A 16,151-nucleotide genomic window follows, 5' to 3' on the forward strand; every position below is an offset into this window, starting at 1 on the left:
GTGAAGACGAGCTGTCACATTGAAGACTGAAGAAGCCAGTGAGAGAATCTAGTCTTAACTTTTGTCTTTCGTTTAAAAAAAATCTTGTTTATTTTGGCGGTGAGCTGTCACTGTGGCGGCGTGTTGTCTGCTGGAGGGCAACTTTCCTCGACTGTGTGTCCACTCCCTCTTTCTTCCTTGTCTCTGACTGCCTTCATTACCCTGCTTGTCTCTCTTCCTGTCTTTTGCATAGTAAGGACCTATCTTTAACACCCAGTAGTCACACTCTGTATGACCATGATGGTAAACCCTGTTCATTGAGTCCCAAATGATGGCCCCCTATTTACTATATACAGTGAGCTCCAAAATTATTGGGACTGTGACACACATTTGTTGTTGGTTTGGCTCTGTACTCCAGCACTTTTGAATTTGAAATGATACAATGACTATGAAGTTAAAGTGTAGACCGTCAGTTTTAATCTGTATTTTAGTGAGTAGTGATGAGTGAGAAAGTTAGACGCACAAATATCATACCCCCAAGACATGCTAACCTCTCACCATTACAATAACGGGGGGGTTAGCATACCCCCAAGACATGCTAACCTCTCGCCATTACAATAACGGGGGGTTAGCATACCCCCAAGACATGCTAACCTCTCGCCATTACAATAACAGAGGGGTTAGCATACCCCCAAGACATGCTAACCTCTGTTGATGAATCGTTACTGGAGAACTGAGACCAAGTTGAGATACTGGACAAGGTGGATAAGGTATAGTAAAGGCAGTTTATTAAAAGGTAAAAATATCTGGCAAAGCGTGCTGCACGGACTCGTTCGTCAAGCTCGTATGGAACCATCGGAAGAAGCCCCGAAACATGGTGTGCAGATCATTTATACAATAAAATGACGTAGGTATATTCTGGGAGTCTGTTCGTCGGATTGGTCGCTCTGGGTCGTGGGTAGTCCTGTTCGGGCCTGGTGTCGACGTTCCATTGGCTCTTAACATGGTTCTTTGTCTTAGAGTCCCAACCTTGAAAAGAATGTGTGTGCGTGTTGTTTTAGCAGGGGCCTGTTCATGGGGTGAGTGTGTGTGGGTCTGTGGTTGTTATCTGATGAGAGCAGAATGTGACTGGGAGAAAAGAGGGGGATGGGTGCATGTTGTGTCAAGTATAGCTTGTGTTGAGAAGTTGTTATAACAAGTTTCCAGTATCTATTACAATTTCTTACACCTCTCACCATTACAATAACGGGGGGTTAGCATACCCACAAGACATGCTAACCTCTCACCATTACAATAACGGGGGGTTGCATACCCACAAGACATGCTAACCTCTCGCCATTACAATAACAGGGGGGGGTTAGCATACCCCCAAGACATGCTAACCTCTCGCCATTACAATAACAGGGGGGGTTAGCATACCCCCAAGACATGCTAACCTCTCACCATTACAATAACAGGTGGGTTAGCATACCCCCAAGACATGCTAACCTCTCACCATTACAATAACAGGTGGGTTAGCATACCCACAAGACATGCTAACCTCTCACTATTACAATAACGGGGGGTTGCATACAAGTGTAGCAGCATACCACCCTGCATACCACTGCTGGCTTGCTTCTGAAGCTAAGCAGGGTAGGTCCTGGTCAGTCCCTGGATGGGAGACCAGATGCTGCTGGAAGTGGTGTTGGAGGGCCACTCTTTCCTCTGGTCTAAAAAAAAAAATATCCCAATGCCCCAGGACACTGCCCTGTGTAGGGTGCCGTCTTTCGGATGGGACGTTAAACGGGTGTCCTGACTCTCTGAGGTCATTAAAGATCCCATGGCACTTATCGTAAGAGTAGGGGTGTTAACCCCGGTGTCCTGGCTAAATTCCCAATCTGGCCCTCAAACCATCATGGTCACCTAATAATCCCCAGTTTATAATTGGCTCATTCATCCCCCTCCTCTCCCCTGTAACTATTCCCCAGGTCGTTGCTGCAAATGAGAACGTGTTCTCAGTCAACTTACCTGGTAAAATAACGGTAAAATTAAATAAATAAATAAAATCACCTCACGTGCATCGCACAACAGAGACTGACCAATAGAACGCTATGGATTCACCAGCTCTCACTTTCTCCCGTCGTGCTGTTTACAAACACCTGACTGGCTCAACTGTTCTGGGGAACTACCGTACTCTTCATATTTTGAAATACTGTGACAGGTCAAATGAAACCGCGACCTGCTTTCTCTCCTAAGGAGGTCCTCTCCAACCCTGATTCCTGGAGAGCTACCCTCCTGTAGGTTTTCGCTCCAACACCAGTTGTAACTAACGCGATTCAGTGTACCAACCAGCTAATTATTAGAATCAGGTGAGCTAGATTAGGGTTGGAGCGAAAACCTACAGGACGGTAGCTCTCCAGGAACAGGGCTGGAGAGCCCTGTCCTAAGGTACTGTATTGCACTTAAAAAGTAGCTACAAATATTGAAATGTATTGAACAACTAGAGAGAAATCGTTTTGACGGTATTGAAAATTGATCCCATGGCTTTTTCAAAAAAAAAACTGTATATACGGTGTCCTGCCCAGGCCTAGTATGATATTTGTGCGTCAAACTTTCTCACTCATCATTATTCACAATTCATTCAGGATTATCCATAATCATGGTAGTAATTAGAAACATTATATTCTTATTTACAATAAAAGTGACTCCAAAATGTTACAATACATTATTTACCTTTCATTTCAATTGGGCACAAAATAATCTGAAACACAACCAAAACAAACAGAAAATAGATCCCAAAAATGTGTAGAATCACAAGCTTGAAGTAGTCATTGAGTGTATATGTAAAATAGAAATCAAAACTGGATGGTCTTCAGAGATAGATGGGAGGGGTTGAGGGTAGCTGAAGGATGGGAGTAAAAACAAGATAACTATTGTAAAATATACTGTGTCTGTAAAATGTATGTAGTATATATAATCTGGAAGTAGAAGGCTAAGTGTTAGTTTACTCCAGTTAGGGAGGGTTAGGGGAAAATAAGAAAGGAAAATATATTGAAAACAAATTATATATATTATATTGAAAATAATATATGTATAATATATATATGGGGGATTGGAAATGATGCAGAAGATGACGTTGATGGAAGCCGCAATCTATTAGCTATGTTGAAGCTGATCCCCCCCCCCCCCCCCCAGAATAGTTATATTAATAATACTTTAGGTCCCCTAAAGGGGGGGGGGGCGCTATGTACAAAAAGTGCTGTAATTTCTAAATGGTTCACCCGATAACGATTAAAATACCCACAAATTAAAGCTGACAGTCTGCACCTTACCCTCATAGTCAATGTATTATTTCAGTGCTGGAATACAGACCCAAAACAACAAATGGAGCTATAATGGGCCCATAGGGTTCTGGTTCAAAAGTAGTGCACTATGTAGGGAACAGGTTGCCATTTGGAACATAAACTGTAACTGGTGACTTAGTCTCTTCCTGTGTTCCAGAACCCTAATTTTCCTATAGCTTCTGAACACTACCTCACAGCTGGGTCTTTGATTGACAGCTGTTCCGCCCACTCCGGTGGGAGTGTGTAGTGATTATGACCATATATGGAATTTCAATCCTCTCTCTTTCCTACTTCCCCTGAGGTGTGGGTGCGTTGTCAGGTGAGTAATCAGCCTAGTGGCCATGAATCAGATGACACACACACGGTTTGATCCTGTGATTCACACACTACATGTTGGATCACAGTCAGTGGCACACCACATCCTAACAGAGCAAGACCGTTCTGCCTCGTGTGTGTGTGTGGTAGATGTGGTAGAGACAAAGGGATAGGATAATTATCTGAGTGGTAAAAAACCTGGGACGAAGAAAAACTCAGTGCTCACACCCTTGTTTACATCCCAAACACACACACATACCACATTCCTCTGGATACCAAAGGAGCGACACGAGTACTATTCAAATAACTCTTGTATATTAAATTACAAGTTTGTATTGTACGTTTTTGATCCTGTGATTCACACACTACATGCTGTGTCACACAAACCAAACTGACCCTCACAACAGACCAAACTAACCGACACAACTGACCCTCACAACAGACCAATCTGACCCTCACAACAGACCAAACTAACCGTCACAACAGACCCTCACAAAAGACCAAACTGACCCTCACAACAGACCAAACTGACCCTCACAACAGACCAAGCTGACCCTCACAACAGACCAAACTAACCGTTACAACAGACCCTCACAACAGACCAAACTGACCATCACAACAGACCAAACTAACCGTCACAACAGACCAAACTAACCGTCACAACAGACCAAACTAACCGTCACAACAGACCAAACTGACCCTCACAACAGACCAAACTGACCCTCACAACAGACCAAACTGACCCTCACAACAGACCAAACTGACCCTCACAACAGACCAAACTAACCCTCACAACAGACCAAACTGACCCTCACAAACAGACCAAACTAACCGTCACAAAAGACCAAACAGATTTCTAGTTGCAATACATCTTAATCTGTTTATGTGTATATAATAGTCTAATGTGCCTGATTTTAGTTCTGAGCGCTGAGATTACCACACGCACACGAGTAGTTGGATATACCAATTAGTACAGTGTAACAACAGTTGCTATAGCATCAATCTAGTTATGTGTGTTTGTGAGTCGCTCTGGATAAGAGCGTCTGCTAAATGACTTAAATGTAAATGTGTGTACTATATATCTAAAGAGAACATGTTGATTATGTAAGACCTACTCAGGCTTTTCCGTGCAACAGTTAGTATGATCGTCATGATTGTTCAGAACTAACTACAGTACTGGGTATTTATGTGTCTCAGTGGATACATTCCTACACAGTGCATTACTTTTGACAAGAGGGCCCTAATGTAATTATCTCTTGTATTCCCTATCTATCTGTGTTTGTGTCCGTGTGTACGTCAACCAGTCCTCCATCAGGCTTGTGAGTGTCAGAGAGATAGTGTGGGTGTTTCTTTTTTTTCCTCTGATGACAGCAAGTTCAGGCAGGGTGTGTGACGGAGGAGAAGATATGAGAAGAGTTCCCAAAGCAACAGGCACTCAGAACACATAGAGAAGATCACCCAGGAACACAGAGGCACAGAGACACGGCAGGTAAGAGAGCGCTCTCTCATCTCTCCTCTCTTTCATCTCTCTCACTCTGTACTTTCCAGTATTCACTAAAGCATGTTAGTTATGTATAAATGCCGTTACGTTGTACTGACTGAGTAATGTGTTGGGAGTTCTGATTGACCTTCATGTTAAACCAATATTAGCGAACTTGACAAAAATCCACAGAAGATTTTCGAACCAGACAAGCATTTGTACATCTCTAACCAATCACATGGTTCACATGTTACAGTTAGTGAAACAGAAGGTAACGTTTAGACAACTGTTTTACAGATCTATGAGTTTTATGAGTTTTCATATGAATATCTATCTGTATATATCTGTACGTATATATATATATGTCAATGTTAATTACCAATCAACTGGTTCACATGTTATAGTTAGTGAAACAGAAGGTAACGTTTAGACAACTGTTTTACAGATCTATGAGTTTTCATATGAAATGGTTTGACAACAGTCTGAGTTAATTAACATTGACATAGATATACGGACAGCTATATACGGACAGATATATACAGACATATATATACATACAGATATATACAGACAGACATACAGTTATAACCTGTTTTTGTCATGGAGATAGTCATGATGTGACTCATAGGTCTACGTTCCAATGGCACCCTATTCCCTATTTAGTGCATTATTTTTGAGCAGGGCCCATTAAAAGTAGTGCACTACCTAGGGAATATGGTGCGTGGAAGCTGGCAGTGTTTGAGGCTCCAACTAGAGAGCAAAGAGTCAAAGTCTGAGTGAGTCTGGAACCAGGAGTCTCTGTTATCTCCGTCATAAATTGAACACACAGAGGCGGCACACAGACACACACAGTGAACTCTCTGTCACCCAGATGAGATGATGTGACAGAGAGAGATGGAGTGACAGATAAACACACAGATAAATATTATCTGACACATTACTGTTGTATCTCATCCAGCAAAATGCTTCTTTTGGTCTTATTTCATACTGAATCAAAAACCACCCCATCCACAACCTCTGGTGTGTGTGTGTGTGTGTGTGTGTGTGTGTGTGTGTGTGTGTGTGTGTGTGTGTGTGTGTGTGTGTGTGTGTGTGTGTGTGTGTGTGTGTGTGCAAACTGTCTATGGAATTCTCTAGTACAGAGCATCTATCTGGAAGAACTACATTAAGACATGAATCCCTTTCTCTCTCCCCCCTTTCTCCCACCCCTTTTCTCTCCCCCCCTTTCTCTCACCCCCCTTTCTCTCTCCCCCCCTTTCTCTCTCCCCCCTTTCTCTCCCCCCCTTTCTCTCTCCACCCTTTCTCTCTCCACCCTTTCTCTCTCCCCCTTTCTCTCACCCAGCTTTAAAGACATAAAAACAGCAACAGAGAGATACGTTGCATCGCGAAGGAGAAGAGAAGGAGAGAGACAAAAGAAAGAGAAGAGAGAGAAAGAGAAGGAGAGAATAAAAAAAATAAAAGATGGCGATCGGAAAGAGTCCCAGAAACGGTTCCGTCAGGTCTCCAAAGTACCTGGACAAGAGTTCTGGGTTCTACGGTCGCCTGGATGAGCCCGAGATGGGAGGAGAGGAGGAGGAGAGGGGGAGAGAGGAGGACTGGGGGGGATCGTACCCAGCCACAGAGCTCTCTAAGGGGGGAGAGACGGACCAGGGAGAGCCTGGGGTGTTTGACTTCAACCAGGGAATGATGGGAGATGACGACACCACTCTCCTCCGAAGGAAACCCAGCCGGCTCAGCTCCCGCTGGAGAAGAAGCTCCAGGAAGGCCAAACCCCAGGCGATCTCCCCTAGGCAGGGGGACCAGATTCTGGGTACGGAGATGGAGGCCCCTGTCCTGGAGGTCACCGCGGTGGAAGTGAGAAGGAGCCGCTGGGGGAGGAGCACCGGGAAGAAACAGGGGGCCGAGCCCCAGACGGTCTTCCCCAGGGAGGAGGGCCCGATCCTGGGTACGGAGATGGAGACGCAGACCCCTGTCCTGGAGGTCCTGGAGGTGGAGGTGAGGGTAGAGACTGAAGAAGGACAGAGGGAGAAAGAGAGGAGAACAGAAGAGGAGAGGACGCTGGTCCACTTTGCGAGCCGAGAAGAAGCGGATGACCAGGTTCTGATAAAGGACAAGAAGAGAGGGAGGGAAGAAGAGAAGGAGGAGGAGATGAAGGGACAGGAGGAAATGAAGGTGATGAGGAAGAGAAGCACGCTGAAGAACTACCGCAAGGTGAGAGAACGAGAGAGGATGGTAGTGTGCGTTTTGCCTTCCAGGTACACTTGGAAAACCTCCACTTGTTATTGTTGTAACAGCAGCAGCAGAATCCAGGTTTACCCTTCCTACCTAGTTCCATTTTAACAGAGGACAGGACACGGATTACTTAACACATTCTCCCCTCCCTGTGGAATTCTCCCAGAGGGAGGAACAATGTGTTAAAGTTCCACATTCCACAGTTACATGCCAAGAACAGCAGCCAGTAATTAGTCAGTTATGGAAACATTTATATGACCCTCTATGCCCATATTATTAACGGTCTGGTCAGAGTCCAATGACTGATCTGTGTACGTCACCCACCCCATGAGCTCAAATGATAAATTAACTCTGAAGGCCATTTTAAAATCTATTTCTTATTTTATTCAGTTGATAGACAGTTAGGTCTAATGTGCCAAAAACAAAGACAGATATTATAGCTATAGTAACATTATCGCTATAGTAACATTATCACTATAGTAATATTATCGCTATAGTAACATTATCGCTATAGTAACATTATCGCTATAGTAATATTATAGCTATAGTAACATTATCGCTATAGTAATATTATAGCTATAGTAACATTATCGCTATAGTAATATTATAACTATAGTAACATTATCGCTATAGTAATATTATACGTTGCTATAGTAACATTATCGCTATAGTAATAGTCCCAGGACAACTCCTTAGCTAGTATCAGGTGACACACCTGTTCTCCCCACCTGCGACCCTCTCCTCTCTTCCCTTCCCCTCCCTAACCCTAACATATTGTCTGTTTGCTTTATGAATCCATCCCCCTTTCCTCTCCTCCTCCACATCGGGAAATGTTCCCTCCCTCCCTCCCTGTTGATCTGTCGCTCTCTTTATCATCTGCCTTCCTCCTCTCCTCCCACTCTTCTCCCTCTCATCCCCCTTCCTTCACGTCTCCTCACACATTATTTAGGTACAACCCTGGGCCTTTCTCCTCCCCCTGTCTGTCTTTCTCTTTCTTCTCCATCAGCGGGGAGAACACACACACACACAGGTGTCATTCCTGTGCCTTACTATCTGACCACAGATCGTTGTTTGAGAGCACTAGTGATCATCCCTCGCTCCTACCCAGAAACCACCAGGCCAATATTCCTTCCTGATTACACAGAGGTCAGGGGGTCATGTCATAAGAAAGAGACCAGGATGAACACAACATATAACTACATCAAATGAATAATGATACACATCCACTCTGAACACATAAACTGGGACGTCCCAAGTTATCTTGTTCTGGTCTTGACTGGATCATGTTCCAATTGAAATGTTTTCTTTTGTGAATACATTTTGTTAACAATGTTTTTATCAATATCAATCAAACAATGTTTTCTGGTCACCTGTATTGATTATTCATTCTATCCCCTTCAGACTTTCGACCGAGTGTTCCGTCGAGGGTGGGAGACCTTCGTCACTAACCTGTACAGCGTGACGCTCACACCTGACTCACCACCATCAAGGGAAATGCACCATTCCTCAGCATTAGCAGAATACAGATAGGATTCACAAACCTGTTCATCTAATCTGTAAACTGCAATTGTTCCAATCAGGTTATGTAACGCCCATATTGTAATTTGAGATTGAGGCTGGCTTGGACAGAGTGTTCCGTTTGTGTTCTCAACGCAAATGACCTGTGTTCACCTCAATGTATGGTTCAGTTGATTAATCAATCAGTGATATTGATCTAGTACATACTGGTTTATCAATGATCAATATGAACAGCACACGATTAACACCAGGAAGTACACAAAGTTTAACTCATTCTTATTCTGAATTCCAAATAGCACACTATTGTACAAGTGCACTAAATAGGGAATGGGTTTAATACTTCCTCACAGGGTGAGGTTCAACCTCTCTGGAGGACCGTCTGTATTGTGGTTTCAGTGTTGTGCAACCTGAGGGATGTTTCACTATCCATGTGCCTATTGAACGTAGCCCAAGACGAGACCTGATAACGTATGTTTCACTATCCATGTGCCTATTGAACGTAGCCCAAGATGAGACCTGATAACGTATGTTTCACTATCCATGTGCCTATTGAACGTAGCCCAAGATGAGACCTGATAACGTATGCTTCACTATCCATGTGCCTATTGAACGTAGCCCAAGATGAGACCTGATAACGTATGTTTCACTATCCATGTGCCTATTGAACGTAGCCCAAGATGAGACCTGATAACGTATGTTTCACTATCCATGTGCCTATTGAACGTAGCCCAAGACGAGACCTGATAACGTATGTTTCACTATCCATGTGCCTATTGAACGTAGCTCAAGATGAGACCTGATAACGTATGTTTCACTATCCATGTGCCTATTGAACGTAGCTCAAGATGAGACCTGATAACGTATGCTTCACTATCCATGTGCCTATTGAACGTAGCCCAAGATGAGACCTGATAACGTATGTTTCACTATCCATGTGCCTATTGAACGTAGCCCAAGACGAGACCTGATAACGTATGTTTCACTATCCATGTGCCTATTGAACGTAGCCCAAGACGAGACCTGATAACGTATGTTTCACTATCCATGTACCTATTGAACGTAGCCCAAGATGAGACCTGATAACTATGTTTCACTATCCATGTGCCTATTGAACGTAGCCCAAGATGAGAACTGATAACGTATGTTTCACTATCCATGTGCCTATTGAACGTAGCCCAAGACGAGACCTGATAACGTATGTTTCACTATCCATGTACCTATTGAACGTAGCCCAAGATGAGACCTGATAACGTATGTTTCACTATCCATGTGCCTATTGAACGTAGCCCAAGACGAGACCTGATAACGTATGTTTCACTATCCATGTGCCTATTGAACGTAGCCCAAGACGAGACCTGATAACGTATGTTTCACTATCCATGTGCCTATTGAACGTAGCCCAAGACGAGACCTGATAACGTATGTTTCACTATCCATGTGCCTATTGAACGTAGCCCAAGACGAGACCTGATAACGTATGTTTCACTATCCATGTGCCTATTGAACGTAGCCCAAGACGAGACCTGATAACGTATGTTTCACTATCCATGTGCCTATTGAACGTAGCCCAAGACGAGACCTGATAACGTATCAATCAATCAATCAATCAATTTTATTTTATATAGCCCTTCGTACATCAGCTAATATCTCGAAGTGCTGTACAGAAACCCAGCCTAAAACCCCAAACAGCTAGTAATGCAGGTGTAGAAGCACGGAACGTATGTTTCACTATCCATGTGCCTATTGAACGTAGCCCAAGACGAGACCTGATAACGTATGTTTCACTATCCATGTGCCTATTGAACGTAGCCCAAGATGAGACCTGATAACGTATGTTTCACTATCCATGTGCCTATTGAACGTAGCCCAAGACGAGACCTGATAACGTATGTTTCACTATCCATGTGCCTATTGAACGTAGCCCAAGACGAGACCTGATAACGTATGTTTCACTATCCATGTGCCTATTGAACGTAGCCCAAGACGAGACCTGATAACGTATGTTTCACTATCCATGTACCTATTGAACGTAGCCCAAGACGAGACCTGATAACGTATGTTTCACTATCCATGTGCCTATTGAACGTAGCCCAAGACGAGACCTGATAAGAGACCTGATAACGTATGTTTCACTATCCATGTGCCTATTGAACGTAGCCCAAGTGTGTTGTTTGTTTCATAAAAGGAGAACGTTTTCATACCATGAAATTAACTAACTATGGGGGACATGAGGGTACGAAATAACAGTCTCAGACTTTGGTCCTCTGACTTTGTCTAAAAGGAGGTTGCGCACACAAACACATTTAATAAATTATTTATTAATATTAATTTATTTACTATATGATCACTTTTCACACTTTTCTGTGGAATCTCTCTCAATAATATCTTACCAAAGAGTTTATTTATTGTTAATTATTGGCTTAAATGGCAACATCCAATCTCTCTCTTGCAGCATTGAAGTCAAGCTCAGAATCATATGAGAGCTATACTGAGCTAGTGGAGGAAAAAAATGTCTATATTGTATGTGAATGACTAAATTGTTATGATATTTGTTTAAAAATCAATGCTTTGATTTACTTTTGCCAACTTGTAGCCTTTGTCCTAAAATAAAATATGCTTTACAATAAGATCATTTCTCAAATATATTTTGTTCTTCATCCTCCTAAGAAAATAACGTTTTTGGTCAGCTGTATACTGCCCTACAAAGGCAAAAGGCAGTAACTGCTCATTAGCTTTAGCCTCTGGCACGCCAGGGTGAATTTACGAACTGTATGGGGTGCACGTCTAACTGACTTGTCAGCTGGCTATCGATCGTGTGGTGTAACGTTACTGATTCAAATAACCCATTGAATGTCTGAATAAAATTATAGGGATTATATTCATTATAGGGGTAATAGATTGAAGCTAGTATAAATGTATTATCGCCTTTTATTGGAGCAGGTGGCACAAATATATTGCTTCGTGCTAATTTAGGTAGGTTTTTTACATTTTGGTCAGCTCTAGCTAGATGGCTGTCACTGGCTGTGTGTGTGGTGTACTGGTTCAAAGAAACCATCAGATGAAATTTCAGAATATAATTAATTATTGGGCTAATATATTGAAGTTAGTATCAATTGCAGATATCTTATGGGAGCTGGTAGCATTGTTAGTCTATGCTCGCTAGCTAATTAATTATGTTCTCAGATCTACTTAGCTAGCTAGTTCTTACTAGTATCTGGATGTCGGCGTTTCAGAGCAAATTCAACCATCCTTTCCACCCGGGTATGCTGTGCCATGATGTTGTATCCCTAGATTAGCAATGTACGTGTGTGTAGCTGTCAGTCAGTGTCATACAAGTTTGATTGTATCTCTATCAGAATGCAATGATATGATATCAAGGTAAAAGGCATTAACTGCAGCCAAGGGCCGGTTAAAACCAAGTTATAAGGCAGTATGTTATGTTACTGCAATTTACCTTAGTTTCACAGTAACTTTTTGCGGTTACTGCTAATATGAACCCCCATTTTCTCCAAAACACAATACACTAGAGGCAGGATACTTGTCCACACAATTAAGTGTCATTAACTAATTTTCGACCAAAATAGCAGTTACTGCCTTTTTGCTTGGTAGGGCAGTATAACGATATCAAAGATGCCAAATGAAATAAATGAAGCCAGCCAGTGTACCAGCCATGTCGCGACACGATAGAACGTTTATCGACAGCGCCTAGCGACTGTTACTACAGTATTTAAGTAACCAATAAAAATGCACAATGTTATATTTCTTTGACTTCATTGGCACATTCAAATAAAAAAGTATTTTCCATCGAGAAAATGATGCAGTAGCTAAACTGTTTCAGTTGATACTTTTACAAATTCTGCTAATAATATCTCTGTTGATTTGACCGGCGATGATGAGTTGCCGTCGTCATTTGATACTCTGCGTCCTCTTATTGCTATTTGATGAAGGTAAATAACTTTGTTAATAATTAATTGGCTAGCAACATTTGCTAACGTAAAGTTAGCATAGCTAAAGGTTTTTTGATAGCTAGCTAGCTAGCTAAGTGTCACTCAGGCTTGCAAGACTAACGCGTAACGTTAGCTGTGATTGTTTGAAAAAGAAAGCTGTCAGATTAGCTCGAAGAAAATACCAGTTATTATTGCAATTGAACTGTGTGGAAATGATGATGCTTCAACTGGCCATAAAATATTACACAAACACCGCTCTATAAATAATCACTCAAACACAATATAGCTAATAATATATTGTGTCAACAGTCACAAGCAATAGCCTATGTTGTGTCAATGATGTAACGTTAACGTTGTCTACTATATTAGATGTTGTCATTTATGTTTCTTTTTTAAATATTTTTTTTATTATTAATCCCAGGCTCGTCCCCGCAGGAGGCCTTTTGACTTTTGGGAGGCCGTCATTGTAAATAAGAATTTGTTCTTAACTGACTTACCTAGTTAAATAAAAGTTAAATAAAAAGTGTTGTAGTTGCTAAACCTGTAGCCATGCTTAGCCACTACTTAGCCAGATATTCTGTATTCTTGCCTAGTCAGAGTATGGCTCAAGATTATGATTCTCAATCAATCACATCCAAACCAGCCCACTACAGTACAGTCATTGTTTCTCCCCTCCCCTCCTCTCCTCTCCTGTAGGGTCCCTGAGGTACATCCCATTCCCAGCAGCACCCCTCATCCCTGCTGCCTACACCTTGGAGCCACAGGGAGACCTCTCAACAAGCCAAGATGTCCTCACTCCTTCCCCATCACATCTTCTGACCCAAACTCACCACAATCCAACAGCAGCATCCAAAGACCAGCGCAACACACCATCCCATCAAGATATTAGTGATCTATCTGGACTTTCAACCATTGGCGATACTGACCACTTTGACTCAATATCCACAACTTCTCCAAGTGGTGGTCTCAAATTCAATGCCAGTCAACTTATCAATGATCAAGCATCATCATCATCAGCTCACGATATTGGCTACACTGAACAGATAGACAACGAAACTAAAATGGTGACCGCCAGTGGTTGGAATAACAGCAGTGATGTTACACCTTCCTCTTCTTCTGCTATTTCTTATTCTGAGCTAAACAACTCTTATGATGGAATCAACGCTAGCCAGAGCAACGCTAGTGGCCACACTGAAGTTCTCTCTGTGACTTTGGAGGACAGTCCTCATCCGAATGGATCTGTGGTGGTACTGGAAACAAGTGATCCGTTAGCTGATCTAAACGTTGATCCTATGTCAGCCCCTGATGTCATTGACTTCTACACTCATCGGACAGATTCTGTCTCCGTCACCGATGACCTTGCAAACACTAGTCTTAGTTTACATCGTAACAACACTAACGTTACTGTCACAGTAGATACTAGTGCAGTTGTTACTGAGACGGCAGCGCAGGCTGAACCGACCACAGACGTAATGCTGGGCCTGGAGGAGGAGGAAGAGCGGGAAGAAGAAGAGGAGGAGGAAACCAGTGGCCATCTTAATACTACTCAGGATGCTTCACTCTCAGACCCCCTGATCGACGATATTAATCAGGCTTATGACTCAACAGGTGACTATAATGTTAGCGCTGAGGATAATGGCTCTGTGATAACAGGTCACTATAATGTTAGCGCTGAGGCTAATAGCTTTGTGATAACAGGTGACTATAATGTTAGCGCTGAGGCTAACAGCTCTGTAATAACGCGTGACTATAATGTTAGCGCTGAGGCCAACTACTCGTCCTCAGTTGCTATTAGTGGCTTCAGCAACAAATTGTACTTAATAAGAGAAGAAGCAAATGCTCACAATGAAAGTCAGGAAGCCGTTACCCTTTCCTCTTCCGCCATTGGCTACACTGAATATGAAGATTCCATCGAAGCGACCAATGACTACCAGAGTACTGTTACCAGCGGAGACGAAGGAACAACATCACCTACGGTTACTAGTACCAGCGTGGAGCGGAGTGGCGTGAATGAGAACCAGGAAGTGCTTCCTATTGTGGCTCCTATGATTGGCTATCCTTCTGTGGAGTCTGAGGATTCTGATGAAAGCACCACAAAGTCAACTGTTGTGCTGAACTATATTGACTATATTGACTCTGAACCTAGTTACTCTAACCACTATGTGAATGTAGCCAGCAGTGAAAAAGCTGCCCACTCTTCATCCTCCTCCTCTCCTCTTGAACCTGACAGTGACCACCTCCAATCTGATGATGATGCTGAACTAGAGGTACTAGGCTCTGGGTTGGAGGAAGAGGAGGAGAATAGGAGTGGAGAGAACAACTGTAGCAGCTGTAGCTATGGTAACACCACCGCCAGTGCCATTGACAACACTGACTATGATTGGGGCTCGGCTGAAGTCAGTACGACAGGTAACCAGGGTAACAGCACAGCAGACATTGAAGTCCCAACTGAAGTTAGTAGGATTGGTCAGGGAAACAGCAGCAGCATCTCTATGGTACCCTCTGCTGAAAACATGGTCAGCTCTGTCCATGGTAACTCCACAGTCATTGTTCTATCTGACTACAGTGACAAAAACATCACCACTACTCTGACCCCCACCAACCGTACCAGAGAACGGGTTATTGTGAGTACCACCCCCACCGCCGTGCTTGAGGAACCCACAGGAGAGAGCCGACGTGGGACTGCATGTTCTCCCAGCAAGGCCCTACCCTCCACCACCACCAGTCTGGAAGCCAAAGAGGAGGAGAAGGACCAGAAAGCGTCTGATGCTGCAAAGAAGGCAGTGTCATTGTGGAACAGGGGCCGCGCGTCGTGGCCTCGGTTTCTATGGATGCGCAGGTATTAGAACTACGGAACTCTGGGACCGGAACAGTTCTGAGGGGATTAATGAAAGATAAGAGATTAACATTTGTATTGTTTTTTTAGATGTTGACATGGTTACAGTAGTTTGGGTGTTTAATGTTCTTCCATGTCCAATATGTTGTTGTACATTCCTACAATATATATATTTGAAATATATAGTCCTCAATAGTTACTTGTGTGTTGTGTTGGTCTTTGTCTGAACTGTGTTGTGCAGCATGCCTGCTGCTCGCATCGATTAAACAGAACAAGCATAGAGTCTATACCACCATCTACTGGTGGTATATGTAGGAAGTTGTTCAATTATTCATGATAAAGTCCCCTCAAAATCATTGTATGGTTGATGTATAGGCAGCCCACAATTACTTAGTGCAATTCCGTTACTATGGAATTTCAACAGATTCAGATTTTCCACTCAAAATGTATGCCAAAACAAAAATCATTGATTTCAAAGTGTAAAAAGCCATACAACTCTATGCACAATAACTACTTTTAAC

General features: G+C 42.9%; 2 protein-coding genes across 2 annotated transcripts; both read left to right on the forward strand.

Annotated features, from left to right (window-relative positions):
- Positions 1-3,297: 3,297 nt before the first annotated feature.
- On the forward strand, positions 3,298-11,474 carry sb:cb1058 (uncharacterized protein LOC394209 homolog). Its single transcript, XM_055901559.1, has 3 exons — positions 3,298-5,106; positions 6,440-7,308; positions 8,731-11,474. The coding sequence occupies exons 2-3, from the start codon at positions 6,559-6,561 to the stop codon at positions 8,857-8,859; spliced, it is 879 nt and encodes a 292-aa protein (XP_055757534.1). The 5' UTR covers positions 3,298-5,106; positions 6,440-6,558; the 3' UTR covers positions 8,860-11,474.
- Positions 11,475-11,557: 83 nt separating this feature from the next.
- LOC129835756 (mucin-4-like) lies at positions 11,558-15,839 on the forward strand. The gene is made up of 2 exons (XM_055901520.1): positions 11,558-12,794; positions 13,491-15,839. The coding sequence occupies exons 1-2, from the start codon at positions 12,737-12,739 to the stop codon at positions 15,638-15,640; spliced, it is 2,208 nt and encodes a 735-aa protein (XP_055757495.1). The 5' UTR covers positions 11,558-12,736; the 3' UTR covers positions 15,641-15,839.
- The last annotated feature ends 312 nt before the right edge of the window (positions 15,840-16,151 follow it).

The sequence above is a fragment of the Salvelinus fontinalis genome, chromosome 36 (genome assembly GCF_029448725.1).
Source record: "Salvelinus fontinalis isolate EN_2023a chromosome 36, ASM2944872v1, whole genome shotgun sequence".
NCBI lineage: Eukaryota > Metazoa > Chordata > Actinopteri > Salmoniformes > Salmonidae > Salvelinus > Salvelinus fontinalis.